Source organism: Trichosurus vulpecula, chromosome 5 (assembly GCF_011100635.1).
Source record: "Trichosurus vulpecula isolate mTriVul1 chromosome 5, mTriVul1.pri, whole genome shotgun sequence".
NCBI classification, from domain to species: Eukaryota; Metazoa; Chordata; class Mammalia; order Diprotodontia; family Phalangeridae; genus Trichosurus; species Trichosurus vulpecula.
In genome coordinates, this window is record NC_050577.1 from 124,997,804 (window position 1) to 125,014,704 (window position 16,901).

Below are 16,901 nucleotides of genomic sequence, written 5' to 3' on the forward strand. Positions count from 1 at the left end.
GGGATAATTAAGTTTTATGTTTTGGAGCTTTTAATGTGTTTCTTTAAATGTTGCTCCTATTTAAGAGAATGAACATCCATTATATCTCATCCTAATCAAGATGTATAACAAGCAAGTACTCTGAAAAAAAACTGGACGAGGAAATGAGAACATTTTAATAGGACTGATACACTATGCTAAACACTTCACTGATTATAGAATTACAATTCTCATGGCTTCCTTTGACTTGTCCTGGTGACATTTTGAAAAAACTGAAGGACATTTGGTTTGAGTTAGCATTTGAGTAAAAATCTAATCTGTCCTGATCTGGTGCTTTATCACAAAATGCAGATCACCCTACTTTGGCACTCAGATCACTTCACTAACCTACTCTGCCAATGTCTAACCATGGCCTGGAAGTCAACAGGGTGAATAAAACCTACGTCAACAGAATACAAGCTCTGGCAGAACCTACCAAGCTAGAAAGGCTCTAAGTATGATCATTAAAGAGAAGCTATATATATATGAGTCATGCAGAAAGGCTTATTACCATGGTTGTGTATAGAGCATGTGCCAGGACACCTGAGCCATTCTCACTGAATGACTGTGCTTATTAACAGAACTTTGGTCAAGGGATTCTTACCTGTTCTTCTTCTTCCTTTTTGTTATCTTTTTTCCCTTCTTTCCTTTTTTTTTGCTAAAACACTCATCATGACTATCTACTAAGGTCTGAAGAAATTATTGTCTGCATTGATAAGAGAACTTCCTTGCCAATGAAGTTATGGCTACTAACAGCACTAAAATATAAGCTTGTAATTTAATACGCAGATTACATTTACATCAAAGAGCTTTTCCATGTTAAAATAGCAATTTTTAAATCCGGCCTCAGAAACTTGACACACGTACTAGCTGTGTGACCTTGGACAAGTCACTTAACCCCAGTTGTCCTGCCTTCCCCCCTCCAAAAGAAAAATAGCAATTTTGTACTTTCAAAATGAGCGTCATGTGAATATTTTGTTTTTTTTATTGAAGTTAAAGGGATTGGTGATCAGTACCTGTTGATCCTAGAAACTTAATTTGACTACTGGAGAAACAACTCCTGAAAAGGTTTTATCTAGTACTGTATTGTACATCTGCTAGGAAGCTTAATGTTTGAATTACCTAAACAGTTTGTCCAGATTTCTATGAGAAAGTGGGACCTAGAACTGAAAAGAGATCTTAGAGGTCATTTAGTCAAACTCCATCAATTTCCAGAGGAAACTGAGTCCTAGAGAGGTTATATTATTTATTCAAGCTCATACAGTAAAGTAGCACAGGCAGAATTCAAACACAGCAGTACCAAGAGTCTTCCATTTTCCCACTGAATTTGGAGTCACCAGACCCGATTTCAGATCTAGGCTCTGCCACTTTCTACCTGTGTGACCTTGGGCTAGTCACTTAATTTCTCCAGGCCTCAGTTTCATCATCTATAAAATCAGAGGGTTGAACTAGATGCATTCTTTCCCACTCTCTTGATCTATAGGCTTCTTTCCATACTGCCTCCACATTTCAATTAGATAATAAATTTCTTTAAGAAAAAGATGACAGCATACATTTTTGAGACTCAGCATATGGCACATCATATACTTACTTCAAGGATCTGTGACTTTTTTTGGTATAGCTAGTACCTCCACTACCAGTGATCTCAACCTTTCTACAATTTAGCAGATAGCTTTTAAGAGCTGCTAAGTCAGGAAGGTCATGGAGGCTGGCATGGAAGGATGATGGGAAGTTAAGACTTAACCTAGGCTACCCTTTACCATCCTAAGTCAACAACAAAGATGCCCAGTAGTGCAATTAAAACAGCTATAGCAAAGAAAATGAAAGAAGTCACCACAGAATGATTCTTACAGGAGAAAAAATTGCAAAAGAGTTTCTGTGGTAGAAAAATTGACTATCTTGGAGTCTTTCAAGCTTCTCTGAGACAATGGATGAACAGTCCATACCCTGGATCCTACCCAAAGCCTTCCTACCTTGATAGGACCTGCCAAAGGCTTCTTTCTGTTGACTTAGCCTTCAAGAATCCAGGGTCATAAACCTGTCAAGGACAGGCATCAGTACAGGAAGTTAGTGGCAGTTGGCACATAGTTGTGTTCAATAAATGGTTCTTGTTGCTTTTTTGTGGTAATGATGAACATATTTCATTATTTGCTTCAGGTATTTTGACAACTGGGCCTGTCTGTACAATGCAGCTATTCTGAGGTGTGTATTAACAGGAAACTTTTTCCCTTGACATCTGAATGTCACATGCATGCATCAGTGTCTGTCAATAAGCAGAACAGGGGTATTTTAACCATTTTTGAGAGGGCAGAGGGGTTGGAAGAGTTGGATCTATGATTTCACTGGTAGTAGTAAATTCCCAATGATGACACTCTACCAGTGCAAACAAGTACCTTCTTTGCAAGTTGGAGAGCATTAGATAGTTGAATCTTGGAGGATTTCAGAGAGAGTAACAATTTTTAAAAGTAATAATGCTAATAATTTCTCAAGTGAGTAAACTGACTTTTTTAAAACTACTGTTATGTCGTATAAATATTGACAACATAGTAATGATAATTTTCTCATCTTTTTACTGCCAAATTTCAAGGAAACTCAACTAAAAGAGAGAGTAAGGAGAGGAAGAATGAATGGCCTGGAAGAAGGTACTTTTAAGAATATGATTTCTCCAGATCCAAAGTTCCAAGACATCCTCCAGTCCAAATGGCTGCCTAGAGATCAATAGCTGATCCTGGGACTCTGGTTAGAACTAGAGGTACAACTCAGTAAAAGACACTAGTCTTTCACTAAATACTTAAGAATCAGAATGGCTTAGAAAAAGATTTTAAATGTAAAAGGTATAAAATATCTAATGAAGCCACTTTTTTATAAATATGAAAACTGAGGCCCAGGGTAGCAATGGCTTGTCCCTGATCACACAGCTACCTAAATTGTGGAACTGATGCACTAGACTGGGAATCAAGAAACCCTTACTTTGCCATGAACTACCAATGTGACCTCTTTGGACATTTGTTCCTTTATATGTAAAATAAAGAGATTGGATTGGGATTCCCAAGGTCTTCTTGAGTTCCAAAATTCTGTGATTGTAGTTTGGAGAAGTCAGCGGAGCAGAGACAATCAAATCAACAAGCATTTATGAAATGTTTGCTAAATGTCAGGTGAAGAGGCAGGGGATTTTAGGTGATAAGTTTAAATTCACGCCAATGGATAAAGTGCTGGGCCTGGAGTCAGGAAAACCTGATTTTGAATCCTCTCTTGTATACATACTACCTTATGACCTTGGGCAAGTCACATACCTCTGCCTTGCCTCAGTTTCCTCATCTATAAAATGGGGATAATAATAGCACTTACATCACTGGGTGTTGTGAAGATCAAATGAAATAAAATTCGTAAGTGGCCTTGCACATAATAGGCACCTAGAGCATAGTAGTCAATAAATGTTGTCTTTTTTCCCCTTCTTTTAGCCCATATCCACCTCCAAATAAATCACCCTCATTATCTATTCTACTTCCACCCTCTTTCCTCTGGTCAATAGCTGCACATGTGGATATAGACATTCAGGAAGGAATGCCCAGGTGGGGTGGGATACTATGCAATTCACTCTGAGAGGGTAAAAATCTCATGAAAACTTCTTCAACTTTTCCTTTCCCCTCTCACTGACCAACTAGGAAGAAGAACAAATTCATCCAAGTTTGAGATCCAAAATCTAAAGGTGTCTTGGGTTTAGAAAGAGGAAGGAAAGGAGCTAAAGTCTCAAACCTCCCAGTTCCAAAACCCATGTATGAAGAAACCTAAAGGTTTAAAAGACTCATCCAAGATCACCAAGCTAATACATGGCCGATCTAGACTAGAGCCTTCCTGTCTTGATTCCCAAGCAGCTCCATCTCCACAATTTTGGAATTGGGTGACCTTGGACAAACCACAAATTCTCTGGGCCTGACTTTCCTGAGTGAAATAAAGAGACTTGGTTTAAAAAAAAGAGGAAGATTAGCCTAAGATTATTTTTTCCCTGCCCCCTTTATTGCCACATAGGAATTTAGCAAAGACGGTAGAAGAAAAAAAGAGAGGTATAGGAAGGGTTCCACCACCTCCTCCTCATCAAAGAGTTGTTCCAGGGCAAATTGATGTGAATTAACAACTGGGAGAAATGTTTCTGAAATTATGGGATATGGAGAGGGGGTGCTACTCTATATATGCTACTCTGCCCTTTTAGTAGGACAGGACTGGTGGCTCACTTGCTAGGACAAATATTTAGGACAGACTTGGCCTTCAGAAGGGACATTAAAAATACAGTACTGTAGTTTGGTCTCCAGCCCAAAGCTTTGGTATATGGCACTCAGCCATTCATTTCTGCCAACCAGGCCCTGGCCCCATTTCTCCCATTCCAGGAAATACCCTGCCATATACACCTGTTAGTAAGTCTACACCTCAGGCATCACCTGTGCTTCAACACCCTTTGCTTTGGGTCTGCCTGTGTCCGCCTGAGGTAGGGGAGGAGAGAGAGGGGGGAGCTAAGGATATTAAGAAGGAAGGGGCAAGACAAGGAAAGGAAGCCAGATGCCAGAGCTCTTAGCAAACAGACTCAGCCTCAGAAGCTGAAAGTAGGGGGTTGGGGGCGGGTCAGAGGGAAATGTGAACCTAGAGGGAAGGATGAGGCTGGAGGAGGGGGTAAGAGGGATGAAAAGGAAGGGACGTGAAGAAGGCATAGGGAGAGCAGGGGAGTGTGTAGCAGCTCACATTACGCTCCCAGTGTCTGTTGAGGGAGCGTGGCGGCGACTGTGGGGTTGAAGCTGAAGGGTTTGTGAAATTCTCTGTATTTCTCCCTGCAGCCTGCGCGCCGCCTTCTGATTAGCTCGGGCCGAGCTCCCTCAGCCGACCAGCCGGCGGCATTAGGCCTCGCACTGTGAGCCCCGGGGAGAGGAGACCTTGCCCTGAGCCTGCTGCTTGGACCTTGCCCCGAGCCTGCTGCTTGGACCTTGCCCCGAGCCCGCTACTCCGACTGGAGAGGGAAAGGGTGGCCTGCAGCCCAGAGTCAACCCCACCCCCGGGGGTTGGAAAGAGGGGCAGAAGGAAGGAGGAGTGCGCCTAGGCAGCAGGCAGCGCGAAGCCCCGCCGGGAGGAGCCAACTGCAAACCGCGGAGATGCAACCGCTCCCGCCGCATCAGCGGCGCGGAGGAGGAGGAGAAGCAAGAGGAGGCACGGCAGATCAAGGAGGAGATGGAGGCTTCTACCTTAACCCCTGCAGGCAGCGGCCAGGACCCGGCCGGGAGCTCCCCGCCTCGGCCCAACGTCTCCATTCACCCGATGGAGAGAGAGGCTCCGGGCCAGGCAATGCTTCAGAACTGATGACCCGCGGCGACAGAGATGCAGTCGGCGCTCCCCAGTGGCTCGGGGCGCCCCCGGCACCGGCCTGGAGCCCCGCTGGAGTCTCCGGCAGCAAGACCATTGCTGCCGGGAAAGCGGGGACCGGGCCCCCGGCTACTGCAGCTTGCCCGGGGGCGCTGTCCACTGCTGAAGCCCCAGTGGCTCCTGGGGCCGAAGACTCGACACTCCCAGCCTGGATGCGCCTCTACTTCTACGGGATGCACGGCATCACCTTGGACGTGCTCATTTCCTCGGCTCGGGGTTTCCTCCACAGCCCCGACCTGAAGATGCTGGGCTTCTCCACTCCCTATCACTGTCTGCTTCACTCGCTCACCCAGTTCGCCCTGGAGAAGGTCTACCTGCAGAGGCGCCGCTGTCCCAGCACCTTCGCCTTTAATTTCCTCTTGTACCCCTCGGCCCACTTGGGGCTGCAGACCTTGGTGGGCAAGGCGCTGCTGCTGATAAGCCACGGGGGGCGGCAGTTGGGTGAAGCGGCGCCGGGAGCGCTGGATCTAGCTCTCCAGTATGTGCTGGCAGTCTATTACTCCCAAGTGTTTCTCAAGAGGTTCCTGCGCTTGCGATACCGCCGCCCGCAGCCGCAGCCACAGTGGCGCGGCCCCCCTCCTCTGTCCGACTCTCGGACAGCCGCGGCGCCCACCACCGGGCGGCCGCGGCCCCGGAGCGTCGGGGTGGTCGGAGGAGCTCCTAGCCAAGGGCTCCCTGACCTTCTCCGCTTTCTCTTCTTTGGGATGCACGGTTTCCTAGATGAGATCTTTTTCACTTTCTTCTTTAACCTTCTGGAGCAGGAGGACGGGGCCATCAACGGCCACACTTCCCTCTGGTCTTTTTTTATGTATGGCAGCTGCAGCTTCGTGGTGGAAAAGCTATACTTCTACCTGCACTACAGCCGAGGCTGGGGGACCTGTAAGAGGATTCCCATCTACGTTCTCTTCATCTACACGTGGGAATTGTCTTGGGGACTGGGACTCCGCATGTGTGGGGGCTGCTCGTGGGACTACTCTCACTACCCATTGAATTTCATGGGACTCATCACCCTGATGTATTTGCCGGGTTGGATATTTCTTAGCTTCTACCAGGACCTGCTGTCCAATGTGCTGTGGCGTGTACAATACATACCAACTAAATGAAACAGGAAATAACAAGTGGAAGTCCCAGGACATTTTTTAAAGGAAGTTTAAAGGGGGAAGAGTGTTTTTTAATCTTTTACTTTTTATACATTTTACTAAAGTCTCTTTAAACATGTTTTATTTACAATTTTGATTTTCTGGGTGTTTTGAACCTACGGGTAATATAGTACCTTGAAATATGGCACTTTGGAGATGAATTCTAACTAGAAGTATTTAATTCTTCTTTTAAAACTTTTACTACACACACACACACACACACACACACACACACACACACAAAACCTTCCTACCTTAAAGACTGAAAGCTGTGGTTTGCACTTGTGTGTATATCAGTGACAGCTACTAACCTTTCCTAAGTGGGAAGTGCTTCAATGAAAGACCAATAACTTTCAAAAGATTTAGTGAAGTTTTCTAATTTTCCTTTACATATTAATCCAGGCTGCTACTTTCCATGTTACCAATGCCTGCTGAAATTCACTGACCTGTACACCTGAAATTGCAGCTTGTAACTCTCAAAGTGCCTCTGTCTAGCATTTAAGTGGAAGGAAACTGATAAATGTGGGAATACATCCTAAGAATAGCATCTAAATGAGAGGTCTTTCCCAGCAGCTCAGACAGTTGACACTGTGTTAAGACATTTGATCTCCATCTTGGAAATGACTGCTTTCCAGTGTTGGTTAGCCTTAAACACCAAGTGTATTAAAGTTGATAAAATCTTATTTTATCTATGTTGATTTTTTTTTTAGAAAAATGTGCCTATAAAACAAAATGTATACCTCCAGCAATGAGAATCTCCTTCAAAAGTACTCTAACTCTAAGGCCCTGTTTCTAGGTCAATCTCAAATCCATGCTACTATGATCCTAAGGAGAAACAAATACCCAGAAGAATAAAGTACTTATAATAGAATCATTAGATTCAAAATTGAAAAGGATGACAGAGATTATCTATTTCAACTCATTAATTTTACAGATGAAGATACTGGAGCCCAGGAGAGGTTAAGTGAATTACCTAAGGTCACATAGACCTATACTGTTATATAGACACAGATCTATCATCCGGCATATTTGTGCTCCATAACATCTTTGAAAGTATATCATTTTATCTGGGACCCCTAGAGTACACAGGTTAGGCTTGATTCATCAATGCTTAGAATAAATCAGTGATGGATTTTTGTGACTCATCCTAATTGCTCTAAATTAAATGGAAAGGGGGAAAAACGTTGTATATAAATCAAGAAAACTTGTTTAATTAAAAATCACCTTTCTGGGAGTTGTTAAAACTGGGAGGGGGGAAATAGACTACAGTTTAATACAGACTGCATAAGAATAATCAAAATCATCTCAATGCTCATTACAGAAACAGAAACATCTGAAAGCGTTTTAATATGAATATTGCTTTATTTAAGATACTTGTTTACATATAAATTCTTTAACTTTTCTTGAGTTTTTCTCATCTACCCTCTCTACATTGAGTCAATGGGTAAAGTAAAATTTGCCATATTTGATTAAACCTAGTAATATATACCTGACTCATTTTTGTGCCCCCAATACCTTACATGTCAGTGCTTGGTTAATATTTGTTTACTTGAAATGAACTGACCTACAGGTAAAATGCATGAAAGCAAACTACTAAACCCTAGCCACCAATAGACACCACTGGGAAGCAAAAGACCCAGGATTTAGTATAGGCAGCTAAATGGCACAGTGAATAGAGTGCTAGACCTGGAATCAGAAGGACATTGCAACACAACCTTATATGAGGAAGCATCTGTGATCACTAATAGTCCAAGGATCTGCTCCTGAAATCACCATTTGCCTCCATATCTAGGGACAAGTGTTCTAAATGTATGCCAACTTCACTACTAGCCCTCTTTCATGACTGAACTACATAAGAATCTTTAGTTTATTCATAAAGTCAATTATCCTCTTTACACCTCAGTTTCCTTATCTATAAGATGGGGTTAATAATAGCTCTTACCTCCCAGGTAAGGATCAAATGAGATGATATTTGTTCAAAGTGCTTTGCAAACCTTAAACCACTATATAAATGCTAGCAGCTATTATTATTATTGTAGAGAAAAGTGAAGTTCATAGAGCCTACTCATTAGACTTCCCAGTTAAAATATCAGCTAGATTATCCATCTATCAACAAAGCATCTGTGAATACAGTGTTGTTTTGTTGTTGTTGGCAGTCAGAAGTCCTGGATTCAAATCCCAAATCTGCCCCTTACTAAGTACCAAAATTTAAGGTTTAGTCACTTAACCTCTCCAGGTTTCTACTTCTTCATCTGCAAAATTGAAGGGGCTAGATGCTTTCAGCTCTATGATCCAATGAGATAATACTTCATTAGCAGTGATCATTTTACCAGATCTGTATGGCAACAGTTCTTATTTGGGAAGTGATTATCAGAATTGTGGGTTATCCAAGGCTCCTTGCTCCAGTGCTATTTATCTCTGAATATGTTCAAGTTTATGCTTGAATGCCATTTCACTGCTACTTCCTACCTACCCACACCCAAAGACAAAGGAAGATTGCTAATAAACTAGACAAATCTATTATTTGTTTGTAGCAGTAGTATTAAAAGTGTGATAAGAAAATATGGTGATCAAAAATATTTTCAGTTCCTTGTGAATTTCAATTATTCATAATATCTTTATCTCCTATTACCAGTGGCTATAAGTTGTCTGTGTTACAGCAAAAGCTGTTTACAACATTCTCCTTGTTAAATAAATTGATAAGTGTAAGGAAATTGAGTTTGGGGCTGAGATCAGTAATATGTACTAATCTATTTTCCCAAATGCTGAGGCTCTCTGTATGAGTGATATGCCCTGCTACAGTTGCACAGAACTGGAGAATGTCAGTTCTGGGAAGGATATTAGAGATCATGAGGGCCAACCCCTGCATTTTACAAATGGGAAAACTGAGGTACAGCTAGGTAAAAACAACTTGCCTCAGGTTAAAAATCAAGTGAGTGATGCAGGTGAGGCTAAAATTTAGGTCTTCTCTCTCTCAATGGTGCCCATGTGGTGATCTAAACTCTGCATTGTACTTCACTGTCCTAAGTCAGAAAGCCTTGTGTCAAGTCAATAAGCATCAAGTGTCTACTACATGCCAGACACTGCTCTAAATACTGAGGATACAAAGACAAAACTCAGTTCTTTCTCTCAAGGAGTTCACAGTCTAAGGGAGGAGACAACATTGCAAACAGCTATGTCTAAACAAGGATCAGGATAAGTTGGAAATAGTCAACAGAAGAAAATTACTAGAATGAGGTGTATTGAGAAGGGCTTTTATATTATCCCAAGAATATAAGATAATAATTCACATTCATATAAAACATTAAGGCCTACAAAGGGATTTCCTTACAATACCATGAGATATTTAATGCAACCATTATTATCCTCATTTTTCAGATGAGAAAATGAGACACTGAAAGGTTAAATAATTTAACTGTGGACATATGCCAAATAAGTGGTTCAGGTGAGAATCAAACTCAGGTTTTCTGACTTCCTTTCTAGCATTCTTTATCCAAACTGTCCGCCTCCTAAAAACCTAATAGAAATATTTGAGAAAATACTATCCCAGTGCCTTAGTTTGGCATGGAGATAAGTGCCAGGGGTATACTGCAACTATCTTCTATTGTATTGTTATATTTTCAGTGTGAGCATTTATATGTTGGAAATTGGCAAAGCTACAAGTCAGGGCTTGAAATTATTGTTTGTCTGGACTCAATAAAGTGATGGAGAAAATGGTAATAATACAGATTAAACTAAACAATGTACCTTGCATACTTTTTTTTGGCTGGAGAGAACCAGTTGTTAACCATTTACTTATATATTCCTAGAGGTAACCCAACTTTCTCAAATGTTATGCCAGCAGAACATAAGTTTGGGATGATTCTACTAAACTACAAAGATTTCAGGTATGCACCAACTGGTGATTGTACCTATTATCCAAAGACCAGGCTAGCTAAAAAAAGAGAGGTATTATTACCAGAAAGTAGGTCAATTTTTGGCACTGATGGCCCCTTTTCAAGACTCAGAATAAGTAGCACTGATAAAAAATGCAACATATTAGAGCAGTATATGTATATGCGCTTTTAATGAATATTTGCTTAAATTCAGTAGGCTGGGTAAAATTTGGATGAGAAAAAGAGGCAATGATGAATATCCTATTCTTAGCTGATAGCACGGACATCAAAACATGAACATAAAAAGTGATGTAAGTAGCATTCAATCCCCTTTCACATTCGATTTAAATCTAACGTTTCTTAAAAGTCTTTTAGATTTGAGGATTTTAGGATTATAAATTTGGAGCAGAAAGTGACCTCAGAAGTAACATTAACATCTGGGTGTGATTACTGATTCTCATAAGTAGCTAAGTGACACAGTGAATAGAGTGTGGGCATGGAGTCAGGAAGACCTGAGTTCCAATCTGGCCTCTGACATTTACTAGCTGTGTGACCCTGGGCAAGTCACTTAGCCCTGTTTTGCTTGGTTTCCTTATCTGTAAATATAAGGTGGAGAAGGAAATGGCAACCCACTCCAGTATCTTTGCCAAGACAACCCCAAATGGGATCACAAAGAGTCAAACATGACTGAAACCCCTGAACAACTAACTCTCAGAAATCATGTCACCATGGAATGTCATTTGTAGTAATATGTGCAAGTACAAAACTCACATATCACATGTGATCATAGCTTGACTGAGACTGACAATAATGTAGGTTATTAATTCAGCTTCTAATATTTTATGTCAATATTTAACAGTAAATATTTAACAATATTTAACTCAGTGAATACAGCTTAGGAAGTCTCTTGCTGTGTAGGAATATAACTAAATGAACAGGCTTGGCATTTTAATAATGTAATCTTAACTATTTTTGAAATGATAAGCAGGATCTGCCTGGTTCTGCTTCAGGGGACAGGAGAAAGAAGTTCAAATAAACAATGGTCTTCATTTCCTTTTTCAGTAATGTATATATGAAATCGATAGCAGTGGAAAGGAAGTTATCTTGACTTGGAATGACAAACAAGCCAACACAGTGTAATGTCTGAAAGCAGTTTTTAAAATCAATTTTTGCCTATATTAAAAGGCAGTAACATAAAAATACACTGGGTTTTAAATTAATTTTATATATCTTATGCATTACAGCACTGATGTATGCTATGCATTATATATTCCATTAAGTTATTTTTTATGAGTTTGTTTTGTTTTCAGAACTGGGATTTCAACAATGTTGGAAACTCCATGGTATGGAAACTTCCTGAACTAATGCAAATGCAAATCAGCAGCAACTCCTCTGTAACTTGGATTCTTATAGAGTTGCTTAGCCACTGAAAGGTTCAATGACTCTCCCCTGATCACTCAGTCAGTACGTGTTAGAGGCAAGACCTGAACCTACATCTTCCTGATTAAAAGGCTAGGCTCTAGTCTTTTATACACTATACCATGCTGATGCTACTATACATTGAGTTAGAATATACATACTCTATGTATATGTATAATATGTATATGAATATGCACATACACAAACACATATGTATATGCCATACTATATGGCGACATATAGTACACATGTCCATATGTACTGTGTGTGTGTCTGTGTGTCTGTGTGTGCATAGTATTAAAATAGATTCCCTTACCGGGGACAGCAAACAAGGGAAAAATCAATAAGACCTTCAGAAACCCTCAAAACCTCTTATTACCTACAAAATGAAGTCCAAAATCTTTAGCCCAACTTTTAAACCTTCAACCTAAATCTTCAGCTAAAATAAACTTCTTGCCATTCTGCAAAATATATCTGGTGCTATGCTGGGAATTTTTTGAATATTTTATTTTTTCCCCATTTACATGTAAAAATAATTTTTAACATTCTTTTTTTTAAAATTTTAGCTCTGAATTCCTCCATCCCTCCCTTTCCCCGAACCTGAGAAGGTAAGCAATTTGAAATAGGTTATACATTTGCTATCAAGCAAAACATATTTCTATATTATTCATATTATGAAAAAAATACAGACCAAAAAAACCCATAAAAATAAAGTGAAAAAAGTGTGCTTCAATCTGCATTCAGACTCCATCAGTTCTTTCTCTCGCAGTAGGTAGCATTTTTCATCATGAATCTTTTGCAATTGTCTTGGATCACTGTATTGCTAAGAATAGCTAAGTCATTTATAGTTGGTTATCATATAATATTGCTGTTACTGTATACAATGTTCTGGTTCTGCTCACTTCACTTTGTGTCAGTTTGTGCAAGTCTTTCCAAGGTTTTCTAAAAACATCTTGCTCATCATTTCTTATACCACAATAGTATTCCATTATAATTATGTACCACAGCTTGTTCAGCCATCCCCCGATTTATTGATATCCCCTCAATTTCTAATTCTTTGATACCACAAAAAGAGCTGCTAGAAATATTTTTGTACAGATAGATTCTTCCCCTCCTCCTTTTTTAAAAATCTCTTTGGGATATAGACCTAGTAGTGGTATCACTGGATCAAAGGCTATACACAATTTTATAGCTATGCTGGGAATTTTTTAAAGTCTGAGCAGGCCCTCAAGGAGTTACAGGGAAGAGACATGTTACGTACACAGACATGTATAATATAAGGTAAGGTATGATGGAAACAAAGGAGAGGTCCAGAGAAAGTGCCTTGGAAAATCTGAGGGCAAAGAAAATACTTTCAACTGAAGGTATTAAGGGAGAATTCACAGAGGAGATGATGCTTGAATAGACCCTTAGCAGAAGATAGTGGATCCTGAAAGACAGAGATGAGAAGCGAATTCATTCCAGGAATGGTGGCTGTCCTACATGGATGCTTGGAGGCAAAAGGAATGTAATATCAACTGAATAACTCAATTCCAGTTTTGCCTAGAATATGTGAAATAAGAAATAAAGAGTTAATAAAGGCATAAAGACAAGTAGGAACCATATTGTGGATGGTCTTAAATGTCAGGCTAAAGATTCTGCATTTTACCTTAAAAATAGTGAGCCACTGCAGGCTTTTGGGGGAGGGACATGGGTAGATCTGTGATTTGGGAAATTTCTTTGGCAGCTGTATAAAGAATAAATTAAAGATGATAGAGACTTAGAATCAAAGAGACTGGTAAGGAAGCTATTAACAATAATCTAGATGAGAGGTGATGAGGGTTTGAACTCAAGGATAGCATCATGAAAAGGGGAAAAACATGCATAGAATTTATAGATCTTGGCAACTGATTAAATGTGGGAATTAAAGAAAAGGGAAGAATCAAAGATGATTCCAGTGTTTTCAACCTGAGTGTGTAGGAGGATGGTGGTGCCATTAACAAGATGAATAAGTTTGAGGGTGAGGGGGATTGATGTACCAAAGCTGAGTTGCCTATAAGACATCCAGATGGAGATGTTTAGCAGATATTTCCTACAGGACTGAAGTTCAGAGGTGGGGGGGTGGGGGGAAGACTGACTATATAGATTTGTGTAAACAAAGGTAATAAATAATTAAAGCCACAGGAGTAAATGAACTCACCAAGGGAGAGAATGCAGACAGTAAAAAAGAGCTGTAGATGGGCAGAGGGGACACCTCCATTTGTGGACAGAAGACGATGATAAATAAGCAAAGGACACATATAAGAACCAATTAGTAAGGGAGGGGGATATCACAGAGACCAAGAAAGGAAAGAACATCCAGAAAAGGGGCATGTTAATGGTACAAAATGCTACAGGAAGTTCAAAAAGGATAAGAGCTAAGAAAAGGCCATTGACCTTGGCAATCCAAATTTGACTTGGACAGAGTTGTGAGCCTGAGTGTCCACCAAAATTCAGTCATAGAGCACTGAGAAAGTGGACTTGGGGTATTTGGGGTCAGTAATGTGGACTTAAGAAGGGAAAAGATTTGGAGTAGCCACTGTGGAGAGTGTGAGAGCACAACAGAGACATAAGAAAAGATGATCATATAGCAATAAGGATCCAATGTTTTTGTATCTCCATTCCTTCATTCAAGCCTCTTGTTCTGACTGGAATGCACTCATCCTCTACCTGTTGAAATCTTACTCATCCTTTAGGTTTAAATACCATCTCCTACATGAAGTTTTCCTTGTGCCCCCAACCAGAAGGAAGCTCCCCATTCCTACCTCTCATAGTACCTCATTTTTACTTCTCTTAGGCATTTATGTTCTACTTTGTATTGTATATGAGTCATCACCTATACCAGACTATCAGTTTTTTGATGGCAAGGACTATGTCTCATTCACCTTTGTATCTTCCCTGGAGAAATCTCTTAAACATAACAGGGACTTAATAAAACCTTGCCAAATCAATGGTTAAATATTGAATGAAGGTTCCTTTGTCTCTTTCCCTTAACATCCTGCCCTGGTAAGAAGTACTTCTACTGCCAACTTTCTCTCTTCTTAGCCTCAGTACTATGGGAGCCAACAAAAAAGTGGTAGTTTTCCTTGTGGCCATTTATTCACTAGAATTGGTATTAATCCAATTTTATTTAGAAACAGGGAACTGCCCACTGCTAAAAGCAATGGCCTTTCGGCACAAGCCACCAGTATGGAGTGCTTTCCATTTCTTATGGAAATTCTTTATTGGTTTTATGCAAAAATGTTCTATCATCAACCAGCACACTTCTGGGGTAGAATCGGCTATACAAAAGCATTTAACTTTCGTCTTTGCCCTTTCACATTTTAGCTTCGTAGACATTTTTCTTTTTTGCTTTTAATACTGAGATTTCATGAGGATAAAATGAGCTACAAATTATTACATACATGGCTGTTTAAATTCAGTATTTATTGAGATGTACTGTGGCATAGTATATCACTAGGATAGTGGAAAAACTAGGCTTGAATCCTGGCTCCTAACACTTTACAGTTTTATGTTCATGGACAAATCATTTAATCTCAACTTTTTCATCTGTAAAACTGGAATAAGAAAACCTATAGGACCTATCTGATAGGTTATTAAAAGATTTTAATGAGATGCTACATGTAAAGTACTTAAGTACTACATGAAAGTTATGGTTATTAATCACATCTCTCAATGATGTGTGAAGACTTTTAGAAATTAATACATAGTCTAAAACCTATTTCTCCAAGAAAATGAAGTTTCTTTTCAATGCTATGAAAATTTCTCGAAACTCTTTTTCCCCTTTGTTTAAAAAAGCACATTTTGTGTACCTCTAGTCTACCACTTACAAGCTAATTTATCTCTCTTATAGCACCTCATTTCTTGTAACAAATCAGCTGACCTCAGAGAACCTCACCAGGATTAGGATAAAAAAAAAAGGCTGCGATGCCTCCAGAAAGAGTTCAGTCTAACTGACTGTGGCAACAGTAATAGAAGTGTAGTAGACAAAGAGCCAAGGCTGTATTTCAGCCAAGGAAAAGGCCTCTCCACATAGTAATTTTAGCCTGTTCCACTAAAAAGAGATTCTAGTTATGGTTCACATCAAACAGTTTCCTATACAGGAGCTAGAGGCTTTTCTTGACCCCTTCCTCCTCCAGTTGTTAGCACTCTCTCCCTCTTAAAATTGCTTCATATTTATTTCCTTGTTGCATGTTATATCCCCCTGGTACAATGTAAGATTCTCAAGGGCAAAGAATTTTTCATTTTTACTCTTGTATACCCAGTGCCTATTCCAGTGCCATATACATAGTAGGAACTTAATATGTGATTATTAAATTGCATTGAACAAAGATTATAGATTTAGACCAGGAAGAGAATTTAGGGGCCCTCAAGTCCAAATCCCTTATATTATATGTGAGGAAACCAAAGCACCAAGAAGTGACTTATCCAATGTCATACATGTAATAAGTGTCTGAAACAGGACATGAACCAAGTCTTCCTGACTCCGGGTCCAGGGTCCTATCCACTATACCATGCTGCCTCTCATGAAATGAGGGGATATCAGAGGATAGAAAAGAAAATGGTTTGATGAGGAGGGACAGGAAAGAAAATCTCACCAACTCTCAGCATAGATAGGTAGATAGAGCATTTATTAAGCACTTCTTGTTTACCAGGCTTATGCTAAGTGCTAGGATTACAAATATTAACAAGTAAAACAACCTTGCTTGTTCTCAGGGATCTTAAGTTCAAGCAGAAGGTCATACATAAAGGGGTAATGGAAAGTGGAGGGTGGGGAGAGTATGATGAATTCCAGTAGTTGTGTGGTATCCTGGAATAGGATTTAAAGTTATCTCAAAGAATTTTGTTATGTTTTCTAACTCTGTAAATAATCTTTTGGTATTAATTTTGATAGTAATGTCATTTTTATTAAATTGGCCTAACCTATCCATGAACAATTAACATTTTTCCAATTATTTAGATCAAGATATAACTTTAGGGTAGGAGAATAGTTAAAGTGAGCTCATGCCCAGTTCTCCAGAGAACC

General features: G+C 39.9%; 1 protein-coding gene across 1 annotated transcript; it reads left to right on the forward strand.

Moving 5' to 3' along the window:
- The first annotated feature begins 5,061 nt into the window (after positions 1-5,061).
- Positions 5,062-7,246, forward strand: TMEM229A (transmembrane protein 229A). The gene has a single exon (XM_036760971.1). The coding sequence runs from the start codon at positions 5,157-5,159 to the stop codon at positions 6,525-6,527; it is 1,371 nt and encodes a 456-aa protein (XP_036616866.1). The 5' UTR covers positions 5,062-5,156; the 3' UTR covers positions 6,528-7,246.
- Positions 7,247-16,901: the final 9,655 nt, after the last annotated feature.